The 26,343-nt window shown below is 39.3% G+C and overlaps 2 protein-coding genes across 2 annotated transcripts in view; one reads left to right on the forward strand and one right to left on the reverse strand.

Moving 5' to 3' along the window:
• The window catches only part of man1a2 (mannosidase alpha class 1A member 2), a 38,729-nt gene that overhangs the window by 5,950 nt on the left and 6,436 nt on the right, over nt 1-26,343 (forward strand). Inside the window, exons 2-10 of the mRNA XM_008115271.3 lie at nt 7,212-7,467; nt 10,278-10,374; nt 18,058-18,176; nt 18,734-18,814; nt 20,138-20,232; nt 20,651-20,774; nt 21,024-21,117; nt 22,278-22,393; nt 25,725-25,944. Coding sequence (XP_008113478.2) covers nt 7,212-7,467; nt 10,278-10,374; nt 18,058-18,176; nt 18,734-18,814; nt 20,138-20,232; nt 20,651-20,774; nt 21,024-21,117; nt 22,278-22,393; nt 25,725-25,944 — 1,202 coding nt within the window. The remainder of the gene's footprint in view (nt 1-7,211; nt 7,468-10,277; nt 10,375-18,057; nt 18,177-18,733; nt 18,815-20,137; nt 20,233-20,650; nt 20,775-21,023; nt 21,118-22,277; nt 22,394-25,724; nt 25,945-26,343) is intronic.
• LOC103279539 (signal peptide peptidase-like 2B) lies at nt 12,570-14,546 on the reverse strand. Its single transcript, XM_008115270.3, has one exon. The coding sequence runs from the start codon at nt 14,396-14,398 to the stop codon at nt 12,668-12,670; it is 1,731 nt and encodes a 576-aa protein (XP_008113477.2). The 5' UTR covers nt 14,399-14,546; the 3' UTR covers nt 12,570-12,667.

Below are 26,343 nucleotides of genomic sequence, written 5' to 3' on the forward strand. Positions count from 1 at the left end.
GCAGCACACACCATTTTAAAAAACTAAATTACGGCTTTAACTTCAAATCCATTCTACAATTTTTAATATTCCCATTTTCTAAATGTGGGCACAGTGAACAATTTGGATAAAACTATGCATTTTATAGTTTATTTAAAATGAAGAAATATGTACAGTATTTTCAAGAAACCCTATAGCTTTCTTAGAAGCATTCACTTCTTTTTTAAAAATATAGGTTCCACCAGGCCTGCACAATCTGTGTTCCTGCAGGTGTTTGGGATTCTAACTCTCAGAAGCCCTAGCTAGCTTTGTTCAATGGTCATGAATTTTGGGACCTGACGTTCAAAACACCTGGAGGGCCACAGGTTGCTCTGGCTAACCTAATAATGAAACAATGAAAATACCATATTTTATCACATAATTGCCACATTTTTATCTTTTCATGCAAGGATTTTTTTTCCAGCTGTGGGGCTTCTCTTGCAGCACTTGCCAGCAGGCACATGGGTGGGTGAAGGCTCGCCCACCTACACACCTCTCCCATTTGACCTATGGAGTACTGTCTTGGCCCTGCCGGATCGCCATGGTAGCCCTCCATAGCTTGGAAGAGGCAATCAGGAGGTGTTGCTCCCTTGCATAATAGGCAACATGTGAACTGTGGGTGCGACTATTAAGCGAGGAATTACAAAATACTAAAAGTGTGTGTGACTATTATGCAATGGCATCTATTATGCGATGAAATACAGTAGTGATACAGTAGTGAAAGCACTGGTTTGCTTTCAACACTGGTGAGAAAATTAGAATTAGACATATTTGGCATAAATACTATTTTTCAAGGTTACTAGTACCTGTACTGTACTTCTTTTAAGCAGAAAAACTGAACAGAAGGTACAGTGAAAACAGTGTCATATCCACATTTCTCAAAAAGTTAGTTAGTGGATTCTCAGCCTGCTAGTAGTACTAATGCCTATGCATAGCTGTAAGGGCATGGCATTTTATGTAGTTAGTTGTTAAGGTAAAAGGTAAAGGTTTCCCCTGACATTAAGTCCAGTCATGTCTGACTCTGGGGGTTGGTGCTCAGCTCCATTTCTAAGCCAAAGAGCTGGCGTTGTCCGTAGACACCTCCAAGGTCATGTGGCCGGCATGACTGCATGGAGCGCCGTTACCTTCCCGCTGGAGCGGTACCTATTGATCCACTCACATTGGCATGTTTTCGAACTGCTAGGTTGGCAGAAGCTGGAACTAACAGCGGCTGCTCATGCCGCTCCCGGGGTTTGAACCTGGGACCTTTCGGTCTGCAAGTTCAGCAGCTCAGTGCTTTAACCCACTTCGCCACCGAGGCAAAGTTAGTTAGTTGTTATTACTTGTTTATTGCAAAGGAGTTGATTTGCCATTTTGAGTTCAAAGTAATGACAATTCTAAAAATGTTGACTATAATTTGTATTGAAAAGACTGAAGGACATTCAGCACATCAGGTGATGACACTTTCATTTTCAAACCATATGTTTTCTGACTTTTTAATAGGGCTGAGTAGTTTTAAAGCTACTCAAGGGATCAGCATGAACTTAAATCCTTCATGCTAAATCTCTGATGAGTTTTCAATCCCCTTTAAATCAGATTTATAAGGGGAATCTTAAATTGTAGTCCTAAACATGCTTTTTTAGGAGAAAGCCCTGTTGAATATAGTGGGGCTTATATCTTATCAAACATGTATAGATGGTGAGGTTTGTTCTTTAAATTCTCAATGTCAGTTTTCCAATGACAGCTGTCTCTCTTGTTTTGTGATTGCTGTTGCTTTGTTATTTGGGCCCATACAAATTGTGTAACCACATATTACTGTAGCTATGTGAAATCTGTGGGTTGCGATTAGTCTTAATTGAATTACCGAGTTAATTTTTGTTGAACTCTAAATTGAATAACAGACTGTGAAACTGCACCTTTAAAGCTCTGGATCTATTAAAAATGTTGCTTGCTTCCTTCTCTTACTGTTGTAGTGCACCATCCACATTTGAGAGTGCATTTTCTGTGGAATGAATTCAGTTCGAAACCACTTGAACTGCCATGGCTTAATGCTTTGGAATTCTGAGGTTTGTAGTTTTACAAGATCTTTAGTTTTCTGTGGTGCTTCAAGCTACATGTCCCAGGATTGTATAGCGTTGGGCAATGGCAGTTATAGTGGTGTCGAACTGCAATAAATTTCCTTGAGCCATGAGGAGAGGCGGGCAAGAAATAAAATTTTGTTGTTGTTGTTGTTATTAATCTATAGTTCAGATGCACCCAGTGTTTCTCTGAATGTTTCAGCATCTTCCACTTTGTCCTCACCAATCCCTTTCCAATGACCTTTGTACATGTTATGCCCCTAGAATTGGCAGGAACAAATAATTCAGAACAGCAAGTTCAAGATCATCCTGGGAATCTCTCAATTTTGCTTACTTTCTTGACCTCTGTTACTAATAATAGAGTCCCTTTAGCTAGTAACAGAGACAGTTGAGCTTATAATGGGTCTCCCTGGTACACAAAATTCTTCGTAGTTCCTTCTAAATGATTATTTTCCCATATTGAAAGGAGTATTCAGATCTTATATTTAACATGCCTGATCTTAGCTATCAAGGTACCTGGACATAGCAGCGTTGCTTATTGCTTCTGGGCTTTTTCAAAGTGCAGGTTGAAATTGGAGATCGCTTGGCCTACTTTTACTTTGAACTGGGTCCAAAGTTTGCTAGAATTCAAAACAGCTTTGTTGCTTGTAAGTATACTTTATGAACATTTATTACAGATGTAGTCTGTAATAGACTCTTGATCTAATCTTAACAAATGTGGAAGACCTGATCAATACAGTTAAAGTGGTTGGATCCTTAGGGGCAAGTGACCATGTGCTCCTGCAGTTTGCAATACAAAGGAATGCTGAAACTAAGACAAGTCAAACACGCATTCTGGACTTTAAGAGAGCTGACTTCCAAAAAATGAAGGAATTACTGAGTGGCATTCTATGGACACCAATATTAAAAAACAAGGGAGTTAAGGATGGATGGGAGTTTTTCAAAAGTAAAATACTCAAGGCGCAAATGCAAACAGTGCCAACAAAGAAGAAAAATAAGACAAGTGCAAAGAAGCCAGAATGGATGTCCAAAGAACTTCTAACTGAGCTAAAACTCAAAAGTGACATGCACAAGAAGTGGAAAAGGGGAGAAATCACCAAAGAAGAATTCAAACGTATAGGGAAAAGGTTCGCAAGGCTAAAGCGCAAAATGAGCTCAGGCTTGCCAGGGACATAAAAAACAACAAAAAAGGCTTTTTTGCTTACGTTGGTAGAAAAAGGAAGAACAAGGAGGTGATAGGGCCACTGCAAGGAGAAGATGGGGTGATGGCGACAGGGGATAGGGAAAAGGCAGAACTGCTTAATGCCTTCTTTGCCTCGATCTTCTCACAAAAAGAAAGCCATCTTCAACCTCAGCAACATGGAATGGACGAAGGATTGGGGGGAAATCCAACCCCAAATAGGGAAACAAGTTGTCCAGGAACACCTGGCCGCTCTAAATGAATTCAAGTCCCCAGGGCCAGATCAGCTACATCCAAGAGTATTGAAGGAACTAGCGGAAGTTATTTCAGAACCACTGGCAATTATCTTCGAGAGTTCTTGGAGAACGGGAGAAGTCCCAGCAGATTGGAGGAGGGCGAATGTGGTCCCTATCTTCAAGAACGGAAAAAAGAACGACCCAAACAATTACCGTCCGGTCAGCCTCACATCGATACCAGGCAAGATTCTGGAAAAGATCATTAAAGAAGTAGTCTGCGAACACTTAGAAACAAATGCGGTCATTGCTAATAGTCAACACGGATTTACCAAAAAAAAGTCATGCCAGACTAATCTGATCTCTGTTTTCGATAGAGTTACGAGTTGGGTCGATACAGGGAATGCCGTGATGTAGCGTACCTGGATTTCAGTAAGGCCTTCGACAAAGTCCCCCACGACCTTCTGGCAAACAAACTAGTAAAATGTGGGCTAGACAAAACTACGGTTAGGTGGGTCTGTAATTGGCTAAGCGAACAAACCCAAAGGGTGCTCACCAATGCGTCGTCTTCATCATGGAAAGAAGTGACAAGTGGAGTGCCGCAGGGCTCCGTCCTGGGCCCAGTTCTGTTCAACATCTTTATTAACGACTTAGACGAAGGGTTAGAAGGCACGATCATCAAGTTTGCAGACGACACCAAACTGGGAGGGATAGCTAACACTCCAGAAGACAGGAGCAGAATTCAAAATGATCTTGACAGACAAGAGAGATGGGCCGAAACTAACAAAATGAAGTTCAACAGGGACAAATGCAAGATACTTCACTTCAGCAGAAAAAATGGAAATCAAAGATACAGAATGGGGGACGCCTGGCTTGACAGCAGTGTGTGCAAAAAAGACCTTGGAGTCCTCGTGGACAACAAGTTAAACATGAGCCAACAATGTGATGCGGCAGCTAAAAAAGCCAGTGGAACCCCTTCTTTGGAGGCTTTTAAGCAGAGGCTGGATGGCCATCTGTCGGGGGTGCTTTGAATGTGATTTCCTGCTTCTTAGCGGGGGATTGGACTGGATGGCCCATGAGGACTGCCGAACAGCCCTCACAGTCAGGAAGTTCTTCCTGATGTTCAGGTGGAATCTCCTTTCCTGTAGTTTGAAGCAATTGTTCCGCGTCCTAGTCTGCAGGGCAGCAGAAAACAAGCTTGATCCCTCCTCCCTATGACTTCCCCTCACATATTTGTACATGGCTATCATGTCTCCTCTTAGCCTCTCTTCTGCAGGCTAAACATGCCCAGTTCTTTAAGCCTCTCCTCATAGGGCTTGTTCTCCAGACCTTTGATCATTTTAGTTGCCCTCCTCTGGACACATTCCAGCTTGTCAACATCTCCCTTCAACTGCGGTGCCCAGAATTGGACACAGTATTCCAGGTGTGGTCTGACCAAGGTAGAATAGATGGGTAGCATGACTTCCCTGGATTTAGACGCTATAGCCCTATTGATGCAGGCCAAAATCCCAATAATATCTGAATGTCAACTTTCTTGTGACTTTCTCAAAAATTTTAAATTGATTTTTTCTTGGAATTGCCTAAGTTATGTTCTGTTACCAAATAAAATGCCTCCAAAAGCCAACTACAAATGCATTTATGAATAGCTTTCGTTCTTTTAAAGAGCAAGTAATCCCTCTGACCTGTGTATTAGCTTGCTCATCTGAATACCTGTTATAAAAACTAAGGTCAAGGAAATGAATCCACCTCTCCCTTATATAGAATTCAGGGAAGGAAAGCAGGGTTCTTTTTCCTAGGCTGAAGCAAAGATGAAAAGAACAACAAAATGGTGTGCTTTAAATGTATGTCTGCTGCTCCATCATTCCCCATGTAGTTTGGATACCAAGAGGAGGAACAGTATTTTTTACCTGGACCAGAAAGCACTATTCCTGTAGCCTAGGAAAACTGGCCTGTGAAAAAAAATTAAAAGAAGGTGGAAGGTACAATTTCATAATTGGCGTCCTGAAATCTTTTACTGTTGACAAATTTTACGTGAGCTTAGGGGACTCCATTTGGGGTTGGAACTCACCGTTTAAGAAGCAGTGCATTAGAGGATGAGCGAGCAAAGCTACTAATATTTCGGGCAATGTTTACCAAGGTTCCCCATGACATTCTCACAAAGAAGCTAATAAAATGTGAGCTACACCATACTGCTGTTAGGCGGACTGGGAATTGCTTAACTGGCCAAACCCAAAGGGTGCTCACCTGTGGCTCCTCTTTATCCTTGAGAGAAGTGACCAGTGGGATGCCACAGAGTGGGATATCCAGTGCTATTCAACATATTTTATCAATGATTTGGAATGAAGATCTAGAAGGCATGCTTACCAGGTTTGCAGATGACACCAAATTGGGAAGAATAACTAATATGCCAGAGAACAAGATCAGAATACAAAATAACCAAGATTAGAGACCTAAGCCCAAACTAACAATGAATTTCAATAGGGCAGTGGTTCTTAACCTGTGGGTCGCCAATGTTTTGGCCTTCAACTCCCAGAAATCCTAACAGCTGGTAAACTGGCTGGGATTTCTAGGAGTTGTAGGCCAGAACACCCACAGATAGAGAATCATTGCAGTAGGGAGAAATGTATGGTACTACACTTTGGCAATAAAAAGGAAATGCATGTATATAGGATGGGTGACATCTGGCTTGAAAACAGCCCATGTGAAAGGGACCAAGGAATCTTAGTAAAACACAAACTGAACATGATTCAACAGTGTTGTGCAGCATATGAAAAGCCAATGTAATTCTAGGCTGTAGCAACAGGAGCATAGTGTCTAGGATGTCCTAATCCCACTCTATTCTGCTTTGGTCGGACCTCACCTGGAGAACTGTGTCCAGTTCTGGGCACCATAATTCAAGAAGGATATTGACGAGGTGGAATGTGTCCAGAGAAAGGCAACTAATATGATCATAGGTTTGAAAATGGAGTGGCTTAGGGAGCTGGGTATGCTTAGTTTGGAGAATAGAAAACTGAGAGGGTACATGACAGCCACGTTTAAGTATTTGAAAGGATGTCACATTAGTGAGAACTTCTCAGTGGAAAAGGCTATTTGGCAGTGGAATATGATATGCAGAAGAGTACTTCCTCTGATATTAGAGGAAATAAAGTAGTTCGCAACCATTGAGAGCCTCATCATCCATGAAGCTGTCAAAACCGGGGCCATCAATACATCTTACAGTAGTAAATTCTACATGTAACTGTGTTGGACTATACTTTGTATTGTTTTTAATTGGGTAAACAAGTGAATGTGCATCATATCTATGTTCTTGTGCAGCTAGACTTGCATAATCCTATCTTTCCAGTATTATGTAAGGTTTTAGAATTTTAACTGATAGATTTCTTAAAGATCAGAGGTCTTTCATAAATCATACTTTTGTCAGGAAGGTAGTTCATAGATTTAAAAAATCTTTAGCAATTGGAATTGTACTAATTGTTATAATCTTGGGGCATTTTTTCTGTTTAAAAGCTGTCAATACTTTAGAAATCTTTTGAATTTTGTTATAAGTTTTGAGGTATTAAATATATTCACATTTTTCCTGTCATTTAAGTGGATTCAAATTAAATGAACTTCATGGGTTTCTTTTGAAATAGCAAGCTAAGGTCAACCCCCTTTTAACATTTCTGAAAAAGAAAATGTAAACTATTTGGAAAGTAATTATTTGATTGTTGACTGTCTCTATAGGGAAGAAGAGGAACGACTGAGAAATAAAATTCGTGCAGATCATGAAAAAGCTCTAGAAGAAGCAAAAGAGAAACTGCAGAAGTCACAGGTTGAGATACAAGCAGAAATTCAGACTGAGAAGAGCAAGATAGCAAAGAGCTTGAAGAATAAAAGCAACAAGCCTCTGCCACCAGTCCCGGTGCCAAATCTTATCGGGATAAACGATGGAGACCCAGTGGACCCAAACATTCGAGAAAAAAGGGACAAAATTAAAGAGGTAACAGATAGAGTTATCTGATTATCATCCAGCAATATTTCCTAACAGCAGTGTCATTTCTGTAAAGATCAGAAACAATGTATGTGACAACAAAATTTCTCCCCTGTGAATGGTCATGCTCCACATTGAGACCTCCCTTTGTATCTGGTTGTTAATTCCCGTTGACAATTGCATTGTTTTGCCTTTGTTTATTGAAAAACTAAGAATATGTCCTCCTAAAAATAGCAAACTGGTACAAAATTCTGAAAAGCTTTCACTATAATGACATAGTGAAAAGAAATATTCATTCTTTTTTTGCCAAAGCAAAGTATTAGTATCTCTCCATTATGACTCCTACAATTGGCTTGCATTTGTAGAAACATCACAAAAGGGTCTTTTAGATTGCCCAGAATAAGTTTGCCAATGTCTTGGCAGGCAGTGTTCTTTAAAAGATGAGGTTTTGTAGATTTTCAATATATGCTGCTTCAAGATACATATTAATGACATCTTTATGCAACAAGCTATCATTTTCCTCCTTGAATATTTAGAGCAAAATAAGTGCCACATTTTCCTTTATAAATTGTTCTTGCAAGTACAGTATAAATGTTTGCAATATTTGAGTATTTGTATATACATTCGATGTTGCCTGTAGACTCTTAGGCAAGAAATACTCAGAGGTGGTTCTGTCAGTTCCTTTCTCTAAAATATATCCTATATCACCTGGTATTCTTCGCAGTCTCCCATCCAAGTACTAACCTGATCCTGCTTAGTTTCCAATGCCAGATAAGATCTGGTCCTTAGGGTATATAGGCTATACCAGCAGATCTCAAACTTTTTAAGCAAAGGGCCATTTCACAGTCCCTCAGACCGTTGGGGTCTATAGTTTCAAATAACACTATGCACACTGCACATATCTGTAAAACATGAACAAACAATTTTAACCAACATAAACTTACCAGTATTTTAATGAGAAGTGTGGGCCTGCATTTGTCTGATGAGATAGTCAAGTTAATTGGGATTGTTGTTGTTGTTGTTGTTGTTGTTGTGTGCCTTCAAGTTGCTTCAGACTTAGGTGACCCTAAGTCTAAAGTTTAGGCCGGTGGCCAGGTAAATAGCCTGTGAGGACTGCATTTGGCCCATGGGCCTTTGTTTGGGGACTCCTGAGCTACACCATTTGCAAAATATGTTTCCAATTTTTGAAAATGATTAAATTAGTTAAGACATCTGAAATAGTAGTTGGAGAGACCATATTGCAAGCCACAGTACCTGTTTTACATGATGGAGTGACTCCATACTCCTGTCTAAAGATGACCTCCCCAGTTTTGAAAATTTCTAGTTATGTGTGCTTGAGAGCAATAAATAAACTGCAGTTGACTGGAGACTTAAAGTAATTTTCAACCTAGCAGTTTCCCTTTTAAACAAGACTTTCCGGGGCATGCTTTTTAAAAGACAAAAGAAAGAAAAAAAGAAAAAATGCTATTTCCCTTTTTTTGAAAGACATAGGAATAGATGTGCTTTTCCATAACTGGAGTAGGAATCCTTTTAATGCTCTTGTATTGGCCATAGGAGCCATTATTGACACCTTTTGGAATTCTAATCAACTTCGTGATGAATGCCAGCGAGCCCATTCATACTAAGTAACAGATCTCTGGGTTTATCCAAGATAAATTATAATAGAATGCTCCTGTAGGCTTTTTGACATTTGAGCCCATTTGATCAGGCTTGGTAGAAATGGTAATATTTTGTTCAATGTTAGAAATGCAAAATTAGCTATAAAATGTAGTAAGACAGAGAACGCAAACAGGGAACAAGGAGAAAGAGCTCTTTTTGGCAAGCCACTAGATGCTTAACAGTTCTAGAGAGTAAAAGAAACTAACTGGTGCACCTCTGGGACTTACTTTTATGCAACTGTTCACAGGGTGTCACGAAGAATTTATCCTAAAGTTGACTTGTTATGAATATAGAGTTGGCCCTCCACTTTGATGACTGCTACTTCCTTTGGGACTTGCAGGTCATTAAGACAAATACTGTCTCATGAGGACAATCCTCCATTCTTTTTTTTTAAATAACTGAAAGGTGTAAACTGCCAATTTTGGAGTTCCAAAACCAGCTTTTCTCTGTGAATTGCTTTTCCCATATTATGCCGAAGTGAGGAAGAACTTTCAATCCAGACCATGCCCTCAAAGTCAGTTTTCTTGAGGGAAGCACAGCTTCGCCATTTTGAAAGTGAAAAAAGCGTGATTACCTTTAGGGTGAGGAAGGGGCAAGGAAAGATGTGGTCCTACCACTGCTGTCCCCAAGGGGAGTTTCACATAGTGGCTCTCCAGCCCTTTTCTCTACCTGCTCACTTATTCTCCCTACTATCTTCTCTTCTTGTTGCTGTGTATGTGTTTGTTTCTACCTGGAGTTTTATAGGGATTTACAAGCCTCATCTTGCATTCATGGTCTCCTTCAGACCTGCGAGTCCTGTAATTATTATGAAAGTGACCTAGGGCAGCAACGGGTACGGTTACAAATGAATGTAATATAAATAAATGAAAACTATAGCTTGTGAAAATGGCTAGTAGCGTCACATTTGATTTGTGTGGTTTTTGTAAAAATATGAGCCAGAATCAGGCAGAAAGAAAAAAGCTATCCTGACATTGGGCTGTTTAACTTTATATATTTTGTAGTTCATGATTCAGTTGCATTTAAAGGCCTGCAGACTTTCAAGACGGTTTTCACTTGAAGGACTGAAAAATCTGGAAATACATTAGAATTATTTTCTGAAGTGTTACATTATTAATTTCTGTTAACCAAACTCAGTTTTTTTAAAAATTTATATTCTTTAGATGATGAAACATGCTTGGGATAATTATCGACGATATGGATGGGGTCACAACGAACTGAAACCCATTGGTAGAAAAGGACATTCCACCAACATATTTGGTAGGTTACTCATTCTGAAAATGCCAGATATGTTTTCCTAATATCTTTGCATCATTGGTAAAATGGACAGATATTGAAAAAAATAATTATCCACAGTTAAGCAACATTTTAATATGACGGGGCTAAACTGATTGTCTTTTTTGTACATTCTGTGCATTCCTACATGTGAGGGAAACGATCTGCATAGTTGTGGGATCTTGCAGAAAGTATTGGCAAATACGGAAATATAATATCTTAAAAATAACTTTCATGCTATTATGAATATATTAAAATGACAAGAGAATAAATATATATGGATATTACATTTGATACAAAGTCACCAAAAAATAAGTATTCTGGATAATGCATTGCTCTTTGGATGAGCTGAAATCTGTTTGGACTATTTTCAGTGCCTTCAATTTTTTATCTTTATGTAAACAAGGTAAAGGAAATATATTCTCCCTACAGTTCTAGGATAATATAACTGGAAGACCTGGCTTTTCTCCTAGCTGTATACAAGTGGGAACTATTGGCATCTTGCTGGCCTGGAAAAAGAGCCTTGTAGTGCTTTCAGGGTTCATAGTACAGTGGTAATAAAAAGGACAGCTATCAGACTCAGCAGTTTATACCTTATTGCTTCACATTATATGTGGGTGGAGCTATGATAGTGGTTGGAATTTCCTCCAAATGGTTTCCTCCTTTTTACCTAACAAAATGTATCTACATTTGAGCTTCAGCTCTGAAATTCTGTATTGATTTAAAAAGACTGACTTCCTCATACCTCACTCCTTAAACATTGCAAAAGAGAATCTCAATATTCCATAGGTTTTGGAGTCATGCAGGTCATTTTTTAATATATTGTGTGTTCTATTTTTTTTTCTTTTAATCTGTAAACAAATGTGTTCCTGTTGGGACCTGGACTCAAAGAAATTAATCAATTAAATAAGCTTCAGGATTTTCTCCCCACATATATTTAGAAATAATCATTGGAAGGAGGGGAGCCCTTGTTTGACCTGCCTTGATATAGGTAGACGATAATTCGTAAAATGTGCATCATTACAAGAAAAATATAGAATTCACTGGTGACAGGATTCCTTTGTTGAAAATAAGTAATATATCTATCTATCTATCTATCTCTAGCTCTCTATAATATATAACTCATCAGTTAGGATTAGGGAACCCAATGGCAGTCACTGAGGACAAAGTGTTTCCCAAAATCTGGGCTTAATTTCCCCATATAAGTGTAAATATTAAACATTCACATACATATAAGAGAAAATCAACTTATGAATCAATATGGCATAGCAGTGTAACTGTTGGGTGAGGACTCTGTGGTATCAGCCATGGGAGGAACTTGAGCAAGACACACAGACTCAGAAGGCAATAAGAAACCTTCTGAATACAGTAGAGTCTCACTTATCCAACACTCGCTTATCTAACATTCTGGATTATCCAACGCATTTTTGTAGTCAATGTTTTCAATATATCGTGATATTTTGGTGCTAAATTCGTAAATATAGTAATTACTACATAGCATTACTGCGTATTGAACTACTTTTCCTGTCAAATTTGTTGTATAACATGATGTTTTGGTGATTAATTTGTAAAATCATAACCTAATTTGATGTTTAATAGGCTTTTCCTTAATCTCTCCTTATTATCCAACATATTCGCTTTTCCAACGTTCTGCCGGCCCGTTTATGTTGGATAAGTGAGACTCTACTGTATATGTGGCAAACAAACCCCCCATGAAACCAGGTGCTTTAGATGTACCATGAGTCCAGAAATGACTTGAAGGCACATGGCAAAAGCAAACTAATCCCTTGAGCAGGCTATCCTAAACCCTATCCTCTCTTCATGATAACCACAGATTTAGAATCAGACCTGCACTTGTTTATTCAGTGGTGTCAAACTTGTAGCCCTCCAGATGTTTTGGATTTCAGCTCCCAGAATTCCTGGCCTTAGAACAAGCTGGCTATGACTTTTGGAGTTTGAGTCCCAAACATTTGGAGGGCCACAAGTTTGACACCTCTGTTTTATGTACACTGACATCCAGCTGTATTGCTCATGGCTTCTGTTTCTTAATTATGTTAAAATGACTGGAAATGGTATATACAGATGGTTGAATGATGAACTGTGCATTCTAATGGCGAAATTCCACATTAATGTTGACAGCACAACATTTTCCTCACCAAATCATAGAATCATAGAATGAATGAAGTTTAATGGACTTATATTTAATCACCCTTGGTTATTGATTGCTGAGCACAGATTGTTTCTATGTGAGGCAGTTTTTCTTCAGAGTTAGTAGTTTTCACATTTCATCATTATAATAGATTTTGTGCTGACTTGCTAGTTCTTCATGGCTGGGAATGTTGTTAAAGACTTCCTCATTGCAAGTGTTCAGGTCAGATAACTCCTCTGTGAATATGTTGCTACTATGCTTTTCCTTTTGGAATGTGATGTTGAGAATTTCTTTTCTCCATTCTTGTTGACAGAGTTGTTCCTTAGACTCTTTTAGTTCCAAAGAAGGGTGGGACATATCTTCTTCAGCCCGCATACCTACCCAAAAAATCACAACTTCTTTGCGAGCAGCAGCAACAGTCAGAATAGTGATGAGTATACAGGGCACTAAGTATAGGAGAGTTGGCTGATTTGCCTGTAAGAATGTTGTTGCAATGAAATTCACCAAAAGACCGTAGCTATAAGCCAGAGTAGATGCTAGAAAATAAACCCCTGAAGAGCCAACTTGAACGTCAAATCTGTGACAGTAGGCTACTAGGAAGCCAGGAAGTACAACATCTCCAAGGCCTGCAACAGCAAAGGAATTGTCCAGAGTTGAAGCTGAAGATAATATTGGTGCTTTTAACAGAAAGGGGATCTTTTCTGAGTGATATGAACCCAAACCTGTCACATCTGTGACACTTCTTCCAGTTTTGGTTAGGAAAGGTGTGATGAAGAGACAGACGGTATCATAAAACAAATGAGCTATAAGAAACATGCTGCAGTTCTTTAGGTTTGGAATATGAATTGTTCTCAGAAGATAGATGCCAATACACATTCCTAAAACATTGTGCAAAATCCAGCCCCATACATCTTCATTTCCGATGAAAATACAGACTGCAGTGATAGATATGCACAGTAGCACCAGGAGTAATGCTCTGATCTCTAGTGCCTTGTGGAAATATGGAAGATGGATCACAGATCTTCCAGATGAGAATTTGCTCACAAATGGAGCCAAACAACAGTATAGGCTGAAAGATGCATATAGACAGTAAATGCCAGTCATTGCAAACACCATATAATCATATAAGCAGTAGAGAGAAAGCAGCATGAAAGTGGCCATTACTGCACATGTACATGTAAAGTAGACATTGGTATCAATTGTTATCTCACCAGAACTTTCTGTTCGGCACTGACTTTTGATATGTTGCTTTTTTCTCTCTGAACATCCAGCCCAGTAGCTTCCTACAATAACAGTGACCATTGACATCAAGTAGATTATCCCAGTTTTGTATAGCAAGTCAGTGATCAGGTTCCTGAATAACAAGTAGAGAACATCTACTTCACTAAGTAGAATCCCTGGAATAGTAATCTCTTCACAGTGACCCCAGTTGAATGCAGATCGCCACCTTTTCATTGGATATGGAGCATCTCCGCCAAGAGTCAGGAGCCCCTGGGTTCTGTTTATCTGATGGAGTCTGGCATTCTCAAAGAGATTGCAGTTTCCCTCTCTTATAGATGCAATTCTGGTACTGAATCCGCCTCCATCATTGTCATCTTTCCCAAAGAATGAAGGTAGGCAACACAAGGCTGAATAAGTGAGGTTCTGACTGAAAAGCTGAAAATCAAACCAGTGATTTTTATTACCTTCCTGATGTGATTTAATCTGCTGTGAATGGAAGACAAAGCAGTAATCGCCTCCTTTTTCTGGATCAATATGAATGACACCAGGGTTCTGAGCAAGCACAGGTGGAACAAAGAGCAGAAATAGCCAGGCTAGCAACAGCACTGCTTTCCTTGATATTCTACAATTGTCCTTCATCTTTCCTAGGGACTGTAATCATGTCCTTCTTCTGTCCCCTTCTGGTATTCTGACCCTTTTCCTTGTTTGGGTTCTGGGACCCAAGATTTGGTCTGAAACTGCTTGCTACATGATGAGCTTTTCCTGATACCCTTTCTCCCCATCATGGTTATAACCCACAGCTTTGTTTGTTATGTAATAAACCCAGCTTTTTACCATGGAGACAAGCCTTCACTTTTGTCTGATGTACTGAAGGCTTCACCTCTCCCATTTTGGACTTGCTTTTACAGAGCAAGTTGCTTCTAGTTCTTAGCAAGATCATATGGCATCTGATGCCTTTACACCCTTAACCTAGGGTTCATTTACACTGTGGATTTAATAGTTTGACACTAATTTATTTATTAAGAAATTTCTATATCTCCTTTCTCTGAGGACTCAAGGCGGTTTACAACAACAGCTAAACATGCAATGTACAATTTAAGTCGTTAAAATAATCCCATTCGTATCCGTTGAATATGAAATTGTCATTAAAAAGACTAAAACGATATATAAAATTCCCAGGAAGATAAAAAAATATGACTATAAAGTGCAGTTCCTAGGCTTCTGTCATCATTAATTAAAAGCTATTCTACAAAGGAAAGTTTTCAGATTTTTTTTTCTCAAGGACAAGAGGGTGGGGGGTGCTCTGATTGTTTCTGGCAGAGCATTTCAGAGTTTTGGAGCTGCACCCAAGAAGGTGCCATATGTAGACAGTTTTCATTGTCAACTGTCCCTGAGCTAAGTGGAGAGGAGTGTTTCGCAAATCAATCTTAGGAGTCTAACTGGCTTGCGTGGAAGGATATGCTGTCTCAAGTATCCTGGACCGAAGTGTGTAGGGCTTTATAGGTTAAAACCAGCACCTTAAATTGGGCCCGGAAACTAATCGGGAGCCAGTGGAGCTGCCTCAGCAGGGGGGTGGCTTTAACTTCCATGGGTCTATGCTTTGGGATGATGGTATTTGTAGTTTGATGGAACACCTGCAGTCTCTGGCAGAGAAGGACAAAGAACTTGCAAAACTACAATTTCCATGATTGGCTTTTTTCTAGAAGAAAGGAAAGAGTCTTCCCAATCTCTATTTTTGCTTAGTGCTAGTTTGGTCATGGGACATTAACAGTCCCGAACAGATGAAATTTATAGTGATATAGTTATTTATTTATTTACTTACTTACTTGCAGCATTTACTCACCCCGAAGGGGACTCAGGGCGGATCACAGTGTACATATATTTGGCAAACATTCAATGCCATTAGACAAACAACACACAGACAGACAGACACACAGAGGCTATTTTACTTCCCAGCTTCTGGTTTTCTGAGGGTTTGTTCGATTCTGGCCACAGGAGGAGCTGCTGCTTCATCATCCACTGTGACAACAAGTCCTTTTTGATGGAGTACTTCCTCATCTAGTGTTGTAAATCAGTTAAATTAGCCTCCCCACATAAACGGTCCCTAAATTTTCCTACTTGACAGATGCAACTGTTTCGGGTTGCTTAGGTCTACAACGAGCAGGACTATTTTTTATTTTAATTGTCGGGTGCTCATTCCGACAGGCTGGCCTAAACTCATGACCTCTTGGTAATAGTGATTTATTGCAGCTGGCTACTAACCAGCCTGCGCCACAGGCTGGTTAGTTCAGTTCATTTGTCACGAATGTGATTAAGCAGTAACAAAATATTTAGAAGTCTTACATTCCTGAAATGTTCAGACTCAAACTGGAATAGATTTATTGCATTGCTGACATCAGAGCTACTGGTCTTTACAACTTTGCTCTATCTGGGAGAGAGTGAAATAATAGAAAGAAAAATATTTTTAAATGAAGCCAGTAGATTGTAAAAGGGGAATTTTGTGAAGTTCATGGGAGAGAAAATCTGCAGATCTTAGCAGAACTAAAATGAACTGAAAATGAAAATGGATTGTAATAGCAAGATGCTATTTATAGGAGGGCAACATTAAAGGCTTAAGTGGAAGCATAAGTAACTCTGCTTCTTGCCTATTTTGAGATCATCTAAGATACACTCTTGTACACAGACTTAATGGTATATATGAGCCACATTCTCAAAATGACGAAGGAATGCAGAAGTTCTTTAGGGGGCCTTAGAGCAAGAAAGCTGTTCTTGAATCTTCCCTAAAGGTTTCTATTACTCTTGCCCATGAAGTTGTCAAATGTGTATGTATAGGATTTTCAAAGCTAAGTATATGCCAAAATGATCCAAAAAACTTTATAGTGTAGTATGAGCTTAAGAATTGACTTAAGAGAAAATGTTCCTTTATTTCGTAATTCACCCCCACCCCAACTATCAAATACCCATGATGTTATCCCTATGTATGTATTAGGCTAATCTTAGCATCTTAGATTAATAAGATAGCTTTCACAATTGTTCACTCTAAAAATCCCCAACTTCTGATATATGTGTATGTGCCTTAAAGTCACCTCTTGCTGGACAAAGATATGTGAATTTCCCAGTGAATGTATCTGTTAAATGTAAATGGACAACATCTGAGTCATGACATGTTTAAGGTTTCAGCTTTAGATGGGAAATTTCAAATGGAAATTTCAGATGGAAAGGAGAAAGTTGACTTATTTAATACATTCATAATAAAGACTTTGTGAGACATGGGAGTGGAGACTTTTCTGGATGCTTCAAGAAGGACAGGACAAATAATATACCTCATATAAGAGCATAAGAAGAGCTGTGTGCTGTATTCAGTCAGAGAACTTAAAAAGAGACATTGCCAAAATACAGTCAGCTTCAACTTTCAGTGGTTTAGCTCCTGCAGATTTAATTATTAGTGGATTATTTGCTGCCACCTCTGCTGCTGCCCTATGCCCTTTTAAATAGGGACTTTAATAAACAAGTGTCCACTGAGCTTTGTTCTGTTAAGTCCAGTTTGATCAGTAGTCAAAAGTCCCTATTAAAGAGCCTATGATACTTTTATATGTACTATTTAAATAGAAGACTGTAACCCCGTAAAAAAATATTATCTGAGAAATTATTATGAAATACTAACAGCTGCACTGTATGCAACAAATATTTAGAAATGTATGTCTATTTGAATAAAAAGAAAAACAAATGGAGATGTGCACCAAAAAAGAAAAGAAAAAAATGACACAGGGAAGCAGTAGCGACAAATAATCATGTGGATCATGCAGATAGTTCTTCGTGTTATATAGTTTGGGGGCTTGAGGATATTGGCGTTTTTAATCACTTATTTTTGGGTCCTGTTCCCTTAACTCTGCAGGATATGACTGTAACAGCTCATGGCACTGATACATAGAAGCATACTACAGAGGGAATGTCCTGTAGCCTAATTATGCATACATTTCTGGACCGTTTTAATAGACAAGCAAGATGGCAGTCTTATTTCAGTAAAGCCCACAACCTAACTCTGAACATTGCTAAGCAACTATCTTCTTCTCCAGTTACATTGTAAAGAGATGGGATACAAATATAGGAAATGAATGACTGAAACACACATTTTAATAGAATTACTTGCCATGGCAGATTGATTTAGTACTTGGAAAAAAACCTATTAATTTTTAGCAAAATATGGTTTCATATTGTGGATAAGTAATAACATTGGAGGGGAAGATTATTTCTATAAGTGAAACATTTATAATGAAAACCTGGTTTTCAAATTCTAGGAAATTCTCAACTAGGGGCTACTATAGTAGATGCACTTGACACCCTCTACATTATGGGCCTTCATGATGAATTCAGAGAAGGGCAAGAATGGATTGACAATCACCTGGATTTCAGTGTGGTGAGTTAAACTTTTTTAAAGTATAACTTGACTAGTTTGGAGAAACTAAAGTTCAGTGTTGAGCTTGTCTTACTAACCATCGTTAAAAATAATTTAACTGTCCAGGTTGGGAAATGACACTTAATGATGATGAATGTAGAATGATAGTGAAAGCTTCTAATATTTCCTTCCTATCAGTGATAAAGAATGGAGAGGAGGGCAGGGGAGCACACAATTTCAAGGCTCACTGTAGCTCATTCAACCATGTTTTATTGCATGGTTCAGCCTGTTACATCCACATAAGACTAATATATCTTGTTTGTTATCTCTATCTCAACATGCATTCTGAGTTCTTGTTTTCTTCTTCAAGCAGCTCAAATTTACCATAGCTTTGATAGGTTGTCAACCAGAAGGATAAGATTTTAATTTGTGCACTCATTAGATATAATTACAGATTTTAACAGATCTCTTTGTATAACAAAAGAAGCGTGTATGGAACACATAATATCTATTGTATGCAAATGCTCTCTATTGGTGTCTAGCATACTTTAAAAGAATATACCTTTTTCTTTTCCAAGAATTCAGAAGTATCTGTTTTTGAAGTCAACATTCGCTTCATTGGTGGCCTGCTTGCAGCCTATTATCTTTCTGGACAAGAGGTGTGTTCATTATTATATATTTTTGAAAATGTATATAGCTTGTCACAGAAGTCAGTGACTAATTGGTGACCAAGTTAGAAGTTGAGACAGTCTTCCATTCTTACCCATACTTGCGCTCTCAGTCCTTCCCACCCATTTTTATTTCTGAAAGTGCGAATAGCTCTCAAAGTACACTTGTGGACAGGATGAACTTCTTCTCTTCCTCCCACTTCGTACCATTTCCATGAATTGTAAAGTGATGATTTGCCTCCCACAAATAGTTTTTGTGCCAGACTCTTGTTGGCTTTCGACCTTCGCTGCACTGGTTTCTTCACTGATTACTTCCTTACTCGTACCCCCTCCCCACACACACACACATGGAGACAGTCTTCAACTACTGTAGTGCAATTCTGTTGTGTTGCTTAAGTGTGGAGAACTGTTGAGACAGAATCAAAAGAAGATCATCCATCATTACTGCAGAGTGAGGGAGAAAGTGAAAAGGTAGCCTTTATCTCAGCAATTGCCTCTTCAATCCAAATGTACACCCAGAAAATGTGAGAAGAAAAGAAGGAGGGAGAGCTTCTTTCTCTTCTTATTCCTTAGCATGTTATTGAAAATGCACAAATCCCACAGTACTTTTTAAAAAGTCCAATAAACACTCTTCTGTTGACATTTGTGATGATCATAAATGGATGTTATATTTACTTGAGTTTCTTTTTTTCTAAGCAGCAGAAAGTTATTCTTCTCAGTTTTACAATCGTGGGGAAAGATTTGACATATCTGAGAGTGGTACACAGACTTTTTAATTCTGTCTGCATACAACTTTAGATAACAAGGAGATCCTTTGTTCTTTCATCTTTCATGCTTCAGAATGGATGTGTTGTAGAATTTCAGAGTATATCATTTGTTTCAGTAATAATACTAATTTGCTAATGTTTTAAAGGCTGAAAATGTATGGAAGGAATACAAATCAGCTACTTGGAGAATCTCAGGATTTTGTTTGGAATAAGTTCCCTTTAGCACCGATATTGCACACTCTCAATAAAATACCTGTTGCAAACTAACAGGCTGAACCGAATCTAGAGCAAATACAGCAGTCAGTCAGTCAGATCTTGATTTTGCAAGGATGGCAAAGGAGAATGCTAAAGGCTGTTTATAAGAGTCTCTTTTAAGAACTGGTTACATCAGTGGGAGTGTTGCTGAAACTCCTGGTCTTCCTGTAGACCAAGGATTGTGAGCTTACATACTCATAATCCATATCACACTGATTTAGTGGGACTTATCCCAGAGTAGGATACAGCATTGTATTATAGATGATCGACAGTAGTTTGATCTTTATTCTAGGTATTCAAGATAAAAGCAGTGCAGCTGGCAGGAAAACTTCTTCCTGCTTTCAATACACCTACAGGGATTCCATGGGCAATGGTGAATCTGAAAAGGTATGGCATTTAGGAAGAGGCACATATTGGCAGTCAGAAGTTGTAAAATGAATATGTAACCTATTTTGGTAGATTTTGGCTGTTCAAACTCTCTTAAGGATTCTTTTACGTAATCAATATAGAGTACATACATGCCATAGTATTTTTCTTTCTGTTTTAAGCAGTACTCCCATATTAACCTAGTATCAGAAAATTGGAAAGGACCACAAGGGCCATATAGTCAAACCCTCTGCCTTGAGGAATGCAATACTAAAGCACTCCAAAGGATTTCCATCCAATCTCTCTTAAAGACTACCAGAGGAGTCCAGCATTCTCCGAACCTATTTGCATGTTCAAGTTTGTGTGGCATGTTTTGATTGCAAATTGTTCCTCAGGCCTTTCTCTTTTTCAGAATTGTATTTGTTTCTTTCTCCAACAGTGGTGTAGGTCGCAATTGGGGTTGGGCTTCAGCTGGCAGCAGCATCTTGTCAGAGTTTGGTACACTTCATATGGAATTTGTACACCTGAGCTACCTGACTGGCAACCCTGTCTACTATGAAAAGGTTAGCTTTGTGGTCTCTTCCTGATGTGATACATTTTTTTCTGATTGTAGATACAGAAAACTACATTCATGTTGCATGTACACATATGAAAAGTATTTAAGCATAATTTTCATAAAATGATTATCCATAACTGCTAAAATACCTAATTTAGATTTTGTAAAGGAATCTATTTGAAACATTCAAAATAGAAGTTTTGATTTACATCTTGTATTGAGAAAGAGCTCTGGTAATTCCCCTCTTTTAATATAGGTCATGCATATTCGTAAGCTGCTTCAAAAAATGGACCGTCCTAATGGACTTTATCCAAACTACTTGAATCCAAGAACTGGGCGCTGGGGGCAGCGTGAGTATTGCTTTCACATTTTTGTCTAATATGGCACATAGTCATTTCACAATCCAATTCAGATACTTCAGTCAAACCAGAGTTTAGTCATCCTTGCTTACTCCACTTTCCTAATTTGCTTTGTTTTGATGGTGAATTGGGCATCAAATTACACGTTGCCTGCAAAACAGAGGAAACTAAGATTCTACTTATCAGTTGGAAGAGTGTCTGAGGTAGCAGTAGTTTAGATGGTCACAGTAAACTATATATCTTGCGAACTGTCAAGTGTCATGGACAGCAGTTTGCCTGGCCTGTCTCAGCTGCTGCTGGGGCTTGGAAGGGGTCAATCTGACCTTGCTGAGGAAAGCCTCACAGGCTTCTGTGATGATCTGTACAGGCTTGCTGAAATGAACAGCAACTGACATATCCTGATAAAAGGGGTCTGGAAAAGCATAACTCTTTATTAACAGATAACGTACCTTGGTACTCTGGTCCTGGATTTTGGCTCTGCTTGGCCTTGAGTTAGAATTTTGGACCCTGGCCATATTCCTATAACCTTGTTCTGGATTATGTGTTATCCTGACTTCTGAGCCGACTACCAGGCTTGATTTATGGACCTGAATTTCGGTTTGTACCCTTGGATTTGTTTTATGAACTCTGATAAGTCAATCTGTGGCATCTGAGTATTGGACTGCATGGATAGTTGGGCTTGAGTTTGCCCAAAAGTTATTGATTGCTTCTTTAACCTTCCTGAAAATAACAGCTTGATACCTGCTGTGAATGAAGGGTGAAGGAGCAATGGACTCCCCTGTATGGATGTATTAAAAAAGAAAAAGAGGAAAAGGTCAGTTTCCATTCTAGTTCTAAGGCTATGTAATAAAAATGAAGGGGCGAGAAATGGGGCAGCAAATGAAGCAGATTAGAATTTGGGAGTTCCTGCTTTTTATCAACTGTCATGAAAGGTGGTGGATTTTAGCTTCTGTCTTCCCATGGCAGATAGCAACCTGCTGTTTTCTATATGTGATGAAAACTAAATATTTAGTTGGCAGTTCTTCTGGAAGTATCATTTTAAGAAAATGACAGTTCTATATTGAATTAAAATATTTTAAATATTTGTTGCTATTTATATATCAGTTTTTACAAACATGCCTTTCTTTCTCTCTCCTTACCCTTTCTTGCAGATCATACATCCATGGGTGGCTTGGGAGACAGTTTCTATGAGTACTTGCTGAAGGCATGGTTGATGTCAGATAAGATGGACGTGGAGGCAAGGAAAATGTATGATGATGCTATGGAGGTGATTATAGTGCATTGATTTCCCCGTTATAAATAAGACAACACACCCCTAGTACACTTTATGTTCTTTAACGGTAGGACAGCAAGGTATACACAACCCCGTTTAGCCTTCATTAATATTCTTTACTCTTGAATACATGTATAACATTCACTGAACTGAATGTGGCCCACTGGACATATCTTGTGCTCTGCCAGGGACTTGATAACCCTCACCCACTTCTATAAGCTGAGGTAGGCAGCAAAATCATAGAATTGGAAAAGACCACAAGGATCATCTAGTCCAGTGATTCCCAAAGTGGGCGCTACCGCCCCCTGGTGGGTGCTGGAGCGATCAAGGGGGGCAGTGTTGGCACCTATTAGGACACGGGGGTTGGGCCAGGGCCAGGGGAGGGGCGGGGCCTCTTCCCAAGTGCTGGAGACAGGGCTGAGCGCCTGATGCACCTGTTAGGACACAGGGGGCGGGGCTAGAGGAGTGGGTGTGACCTTTTCCCAAGAGCCCAAGACAGAGCTGAGAATCTATACCTCTCCTGAGGCGCCTGTTAGGACACAGGGGGCGGAGCTAGGGAAGGGGGCAGGGCCTCTTTCCAAGAGCCCGAGACAGGGCTGAGCCTCTATAACTCTCCTGAGAGGCCTTTTAGGACTAAAGGGCAGGGTAGGGGTGGGGGCAGGGACTCTTCCCAAGGGCACAAGTCAGGGCTGAGCCTCTGTATACCTCCCCTGAGGCGCTTGTTAGAACATGGGGGTGGGGTACAGAGGTTCAGCCCCATCAGGCACTTGGGTAGAGGCCCCTCTCCTCCTCTAGCCCCGCCCCCTGTATCCTGGCAGGCGCCGCAGGACAGGGATGGAAGCTCAGCCCTGCCTCAGCACTCGTAACTCCGCCTTTCCCAGTCCTGGCCGCCCATTTGTGGCCCCGCTCATTCCCCCTCGCAGCCCTGCATCTTGGACTAGGGGAGAGGCTCAGCCCCGCCCTCCAAGCCACAACCCCATTCCAGGGGGCACTGAGTAATATTTTTTCTGGAAAGGGGGCGGTAGGCCAAATAAGTTTGGGAACCACTGATCTAGTCCAACCCCCTGCCATGCGCTAATATACAATCAAAGCACTCCTGAGAAGCAGCCACCAGACTCTGTTTAAAGAAACCCAGAGAAAGAAATATTGAGGCAATGTATTCTATTGTCAAACAGCTCATACCTAGTCTCTGGAATAGCAAAAAATAAACTTGCTCCATAACACCTGTCTGGTAGATTACTCTTAATTTCTTTGTTTTCAAGTTGTCCAGAACTGTGTTAAACTGTTGTAACATAAAATCATCAGCTATGTAAATGTGACAGGTACCATATGTTGAGAACTGGATTTTGACGTTAATCCTGATTTTATTTCATCAGTGTTATTTCTAAGAAATATGTATTGGTGTCTTGTATTTGTATTCCCAAGCATGCTCAGTTTAGTGGATTAAATCCTACCTAAATGCTAGTAGACTATGGCCTTTCAGTTCTTACAAGCTGGGGTGGGTGGAGTGAGGCTAGATTGTGTCCCATGAATACAAAAATAAAATCTGTCAAAAGTGCTTTGTTTGCTTCCCCCAAGAGTGGAGATTTCTCACGGAAACAGGTTTCGGGCCTGCTCAAGCCTGCCTCACCAACCCCTTTAAAAAAAAGTAGAAGTGGAGTTCCAGTCACTTCCAATTTGCTTTAAATTATTATTTGTTTTTAGCCCTCAGATGGCCTGAGAGTATTCAAGAGGCTGAAAACTGTCCCCAAATCCTTTGAAAATACCACACCAATACTGTTGTAATCACTTCACTATCAAAGCATTGATTGAGTTGGACAGTTCAAAAGTATCATTTTCAGGAATTAGCATTTGGAGTTGAGCAGAAGCTACAGTTTTTTACTGGACCATGCTTCATTTTATAGCCCACTGCCTTTTGAGACAATTCCTACAACTACAGTTATTTTTAAAGCATTGGCTGAGTTTGCAATCATCTCTATGTGATGAGCAAAACGCTGGCTCATTTGCAGAGATTTTGACATACATATAATAAAATTCCTCTCTACTTAGATATTTTTTATAAAGGGAGGGGTGGTCCATTGATTTAAACTCTGTGAGCAAGAAACAATGGAATAAAGAATTATAACTAGGGATTTTCCTTTTCTGGGTTGTTGTTGATGATTTTTTTTAATGTCTTCCCTCTGAGGAGGGAGATAAAGGAGAAGGGGAGTCCCAGCCAGAGCCGAGGAAAGGCAAGAAACCGATTTTGGGATCTGAAAAGAGGGGTACGACTATTACGAGGCAAGATAAGGCAGTTCTTCCTCAAATGGCTTCCACCATTCTCCATGATTGGCTGTGTTGTTTGAGGTTAATTGAAATTTTCTGTTATAGAGTACTTTTCTCCAAAAGGTCATGATAGTAATATTGAGAAAAATAATGATAACATACTGAGTGACATTATTTTATGGAACATCTGGCTGCAAAATGATAGCTGACAATATTGGATTAATAGCACAAATTGAGCAGTTGTGTGGAAATACAATAGTCTTGTCAGTTGGAAGGCAAAGGAAATGATCACTTTCACAGGAACTTGGGGAAGAAATGGAAATGACTTCTGGAAAACAGGCAAGTCTCACTGGTTTATATTGGTGTTACAATGTGTAACGGAAGCTTAAATTCTGGCCTCTAGGCTTAAAAATGTCTCAAAACTCACACTGCATGGGAGTTATGTTATTGGCACAATAGACTTCTGAGATTAATGGATTATATTCTTTGGGGTTGGAAGAAACTGTAAACATATTATAGACTGAGAAAGAGAAAATGTCCTGGTTCGGCAAATTTAATCGCTTTAGGGGAAAAAAAACTGCATTCAGAATCATTCTAACCAGTCCGTCCTGCTCAAACCCTTCCAAAGGGACACTTGGATCATCAGTATCTTTGGGAAAGAGAGGAAAAGAACGGAGGTCTGACTTCCTGATCGATAGTTTGCATCCTTCACTTTGGGAGGGAGGATGAAGGAGATAAGATACTTTATTTTCCTCAAATATGACAGAGTAGTGGCTATAAGCCTTCCCTTCCTTCACCACCACCAGCCTCTTTGGCCAAGAGAGAAGGAGAGCAGCTATTTACCCCCCATCCTTCTTTGGGATTTGCTTCTCTAAATTTGTTGTGCTTATCCAATTGTATCAATATGTGCATATTTCAAAGAAAAGAAATTTATTGGGAAATATTTTTCAATTAATGCAAGGCATAAAAGTGCACTAATGTATTGGATGTTATTATCATTCCAAGATTGGGATTGTTTTACTATTCCAGATAACTGACAGATACTGATTTCTCCCTTCAGGCCATAGAGAAACATCTTATCAGAAAGTCTAATGGAGGACTAACCTTTATTGGAGAGTGGAAAAATGGGCACCTTGAAAGGAAAATGGGTCATCTCACATGCTTTGCTGGAGGAATGTTTGCGCTTGGAGCAGATGGTTCTCGAGATGACAAGGCTGGGCATTATCTACAACTTGGAGCAGAAATTGCACATACATGCCATGAATCATATGACAGGACAAGTAAGCATCCTTGCCTGTTTAAGTTTTTTTGTGTATTTTCCCTCTTCCTTCTTGGTCTTGCAAATAGTATAAAAGAGCTGTGTAGAGCAGACTGACCTGTAAGAAAAAATGGAAAATGGTGTAAGCTTGGTGAAATACATGTTATGAATCCATAGGTCTGGTCTTTGGATTTGAATTGTGAATGTGCTGGTTGATTTAAACTAATTCTGACAAAAGAGCATAAAAGCACCTTAGATTTCTGAGTTATAAGGAAGCAATATTTTGAGAGAGAAAGACTACCATAAATCTCTTGTTAAAATTGAAACTAGGCTTGTAAAGAGATTTTTTTATTTTTAACTTCCAATTCTTTCACTCAGCAAGAGAAAGATTATAGGCCAAAATGGGAAGTTTATGTTTAAA

Source organism: Anolis carolinensis, chromosome 2 (genome assembly GCF_035594765.1).
Source record: "Anolis carolinensis isolate JA03-04 chromosome 2, rAnoCar3.1.pri, whole genome shotgun sequence".
In the NCBI taxonomy this organism is placed as follows: domain Eukaryota; kingdom Metazoa; phylum Chordata; class Lepidosauria; order Squamata; family Dactyloidae; genus Anolis; species Anolis carolinensis.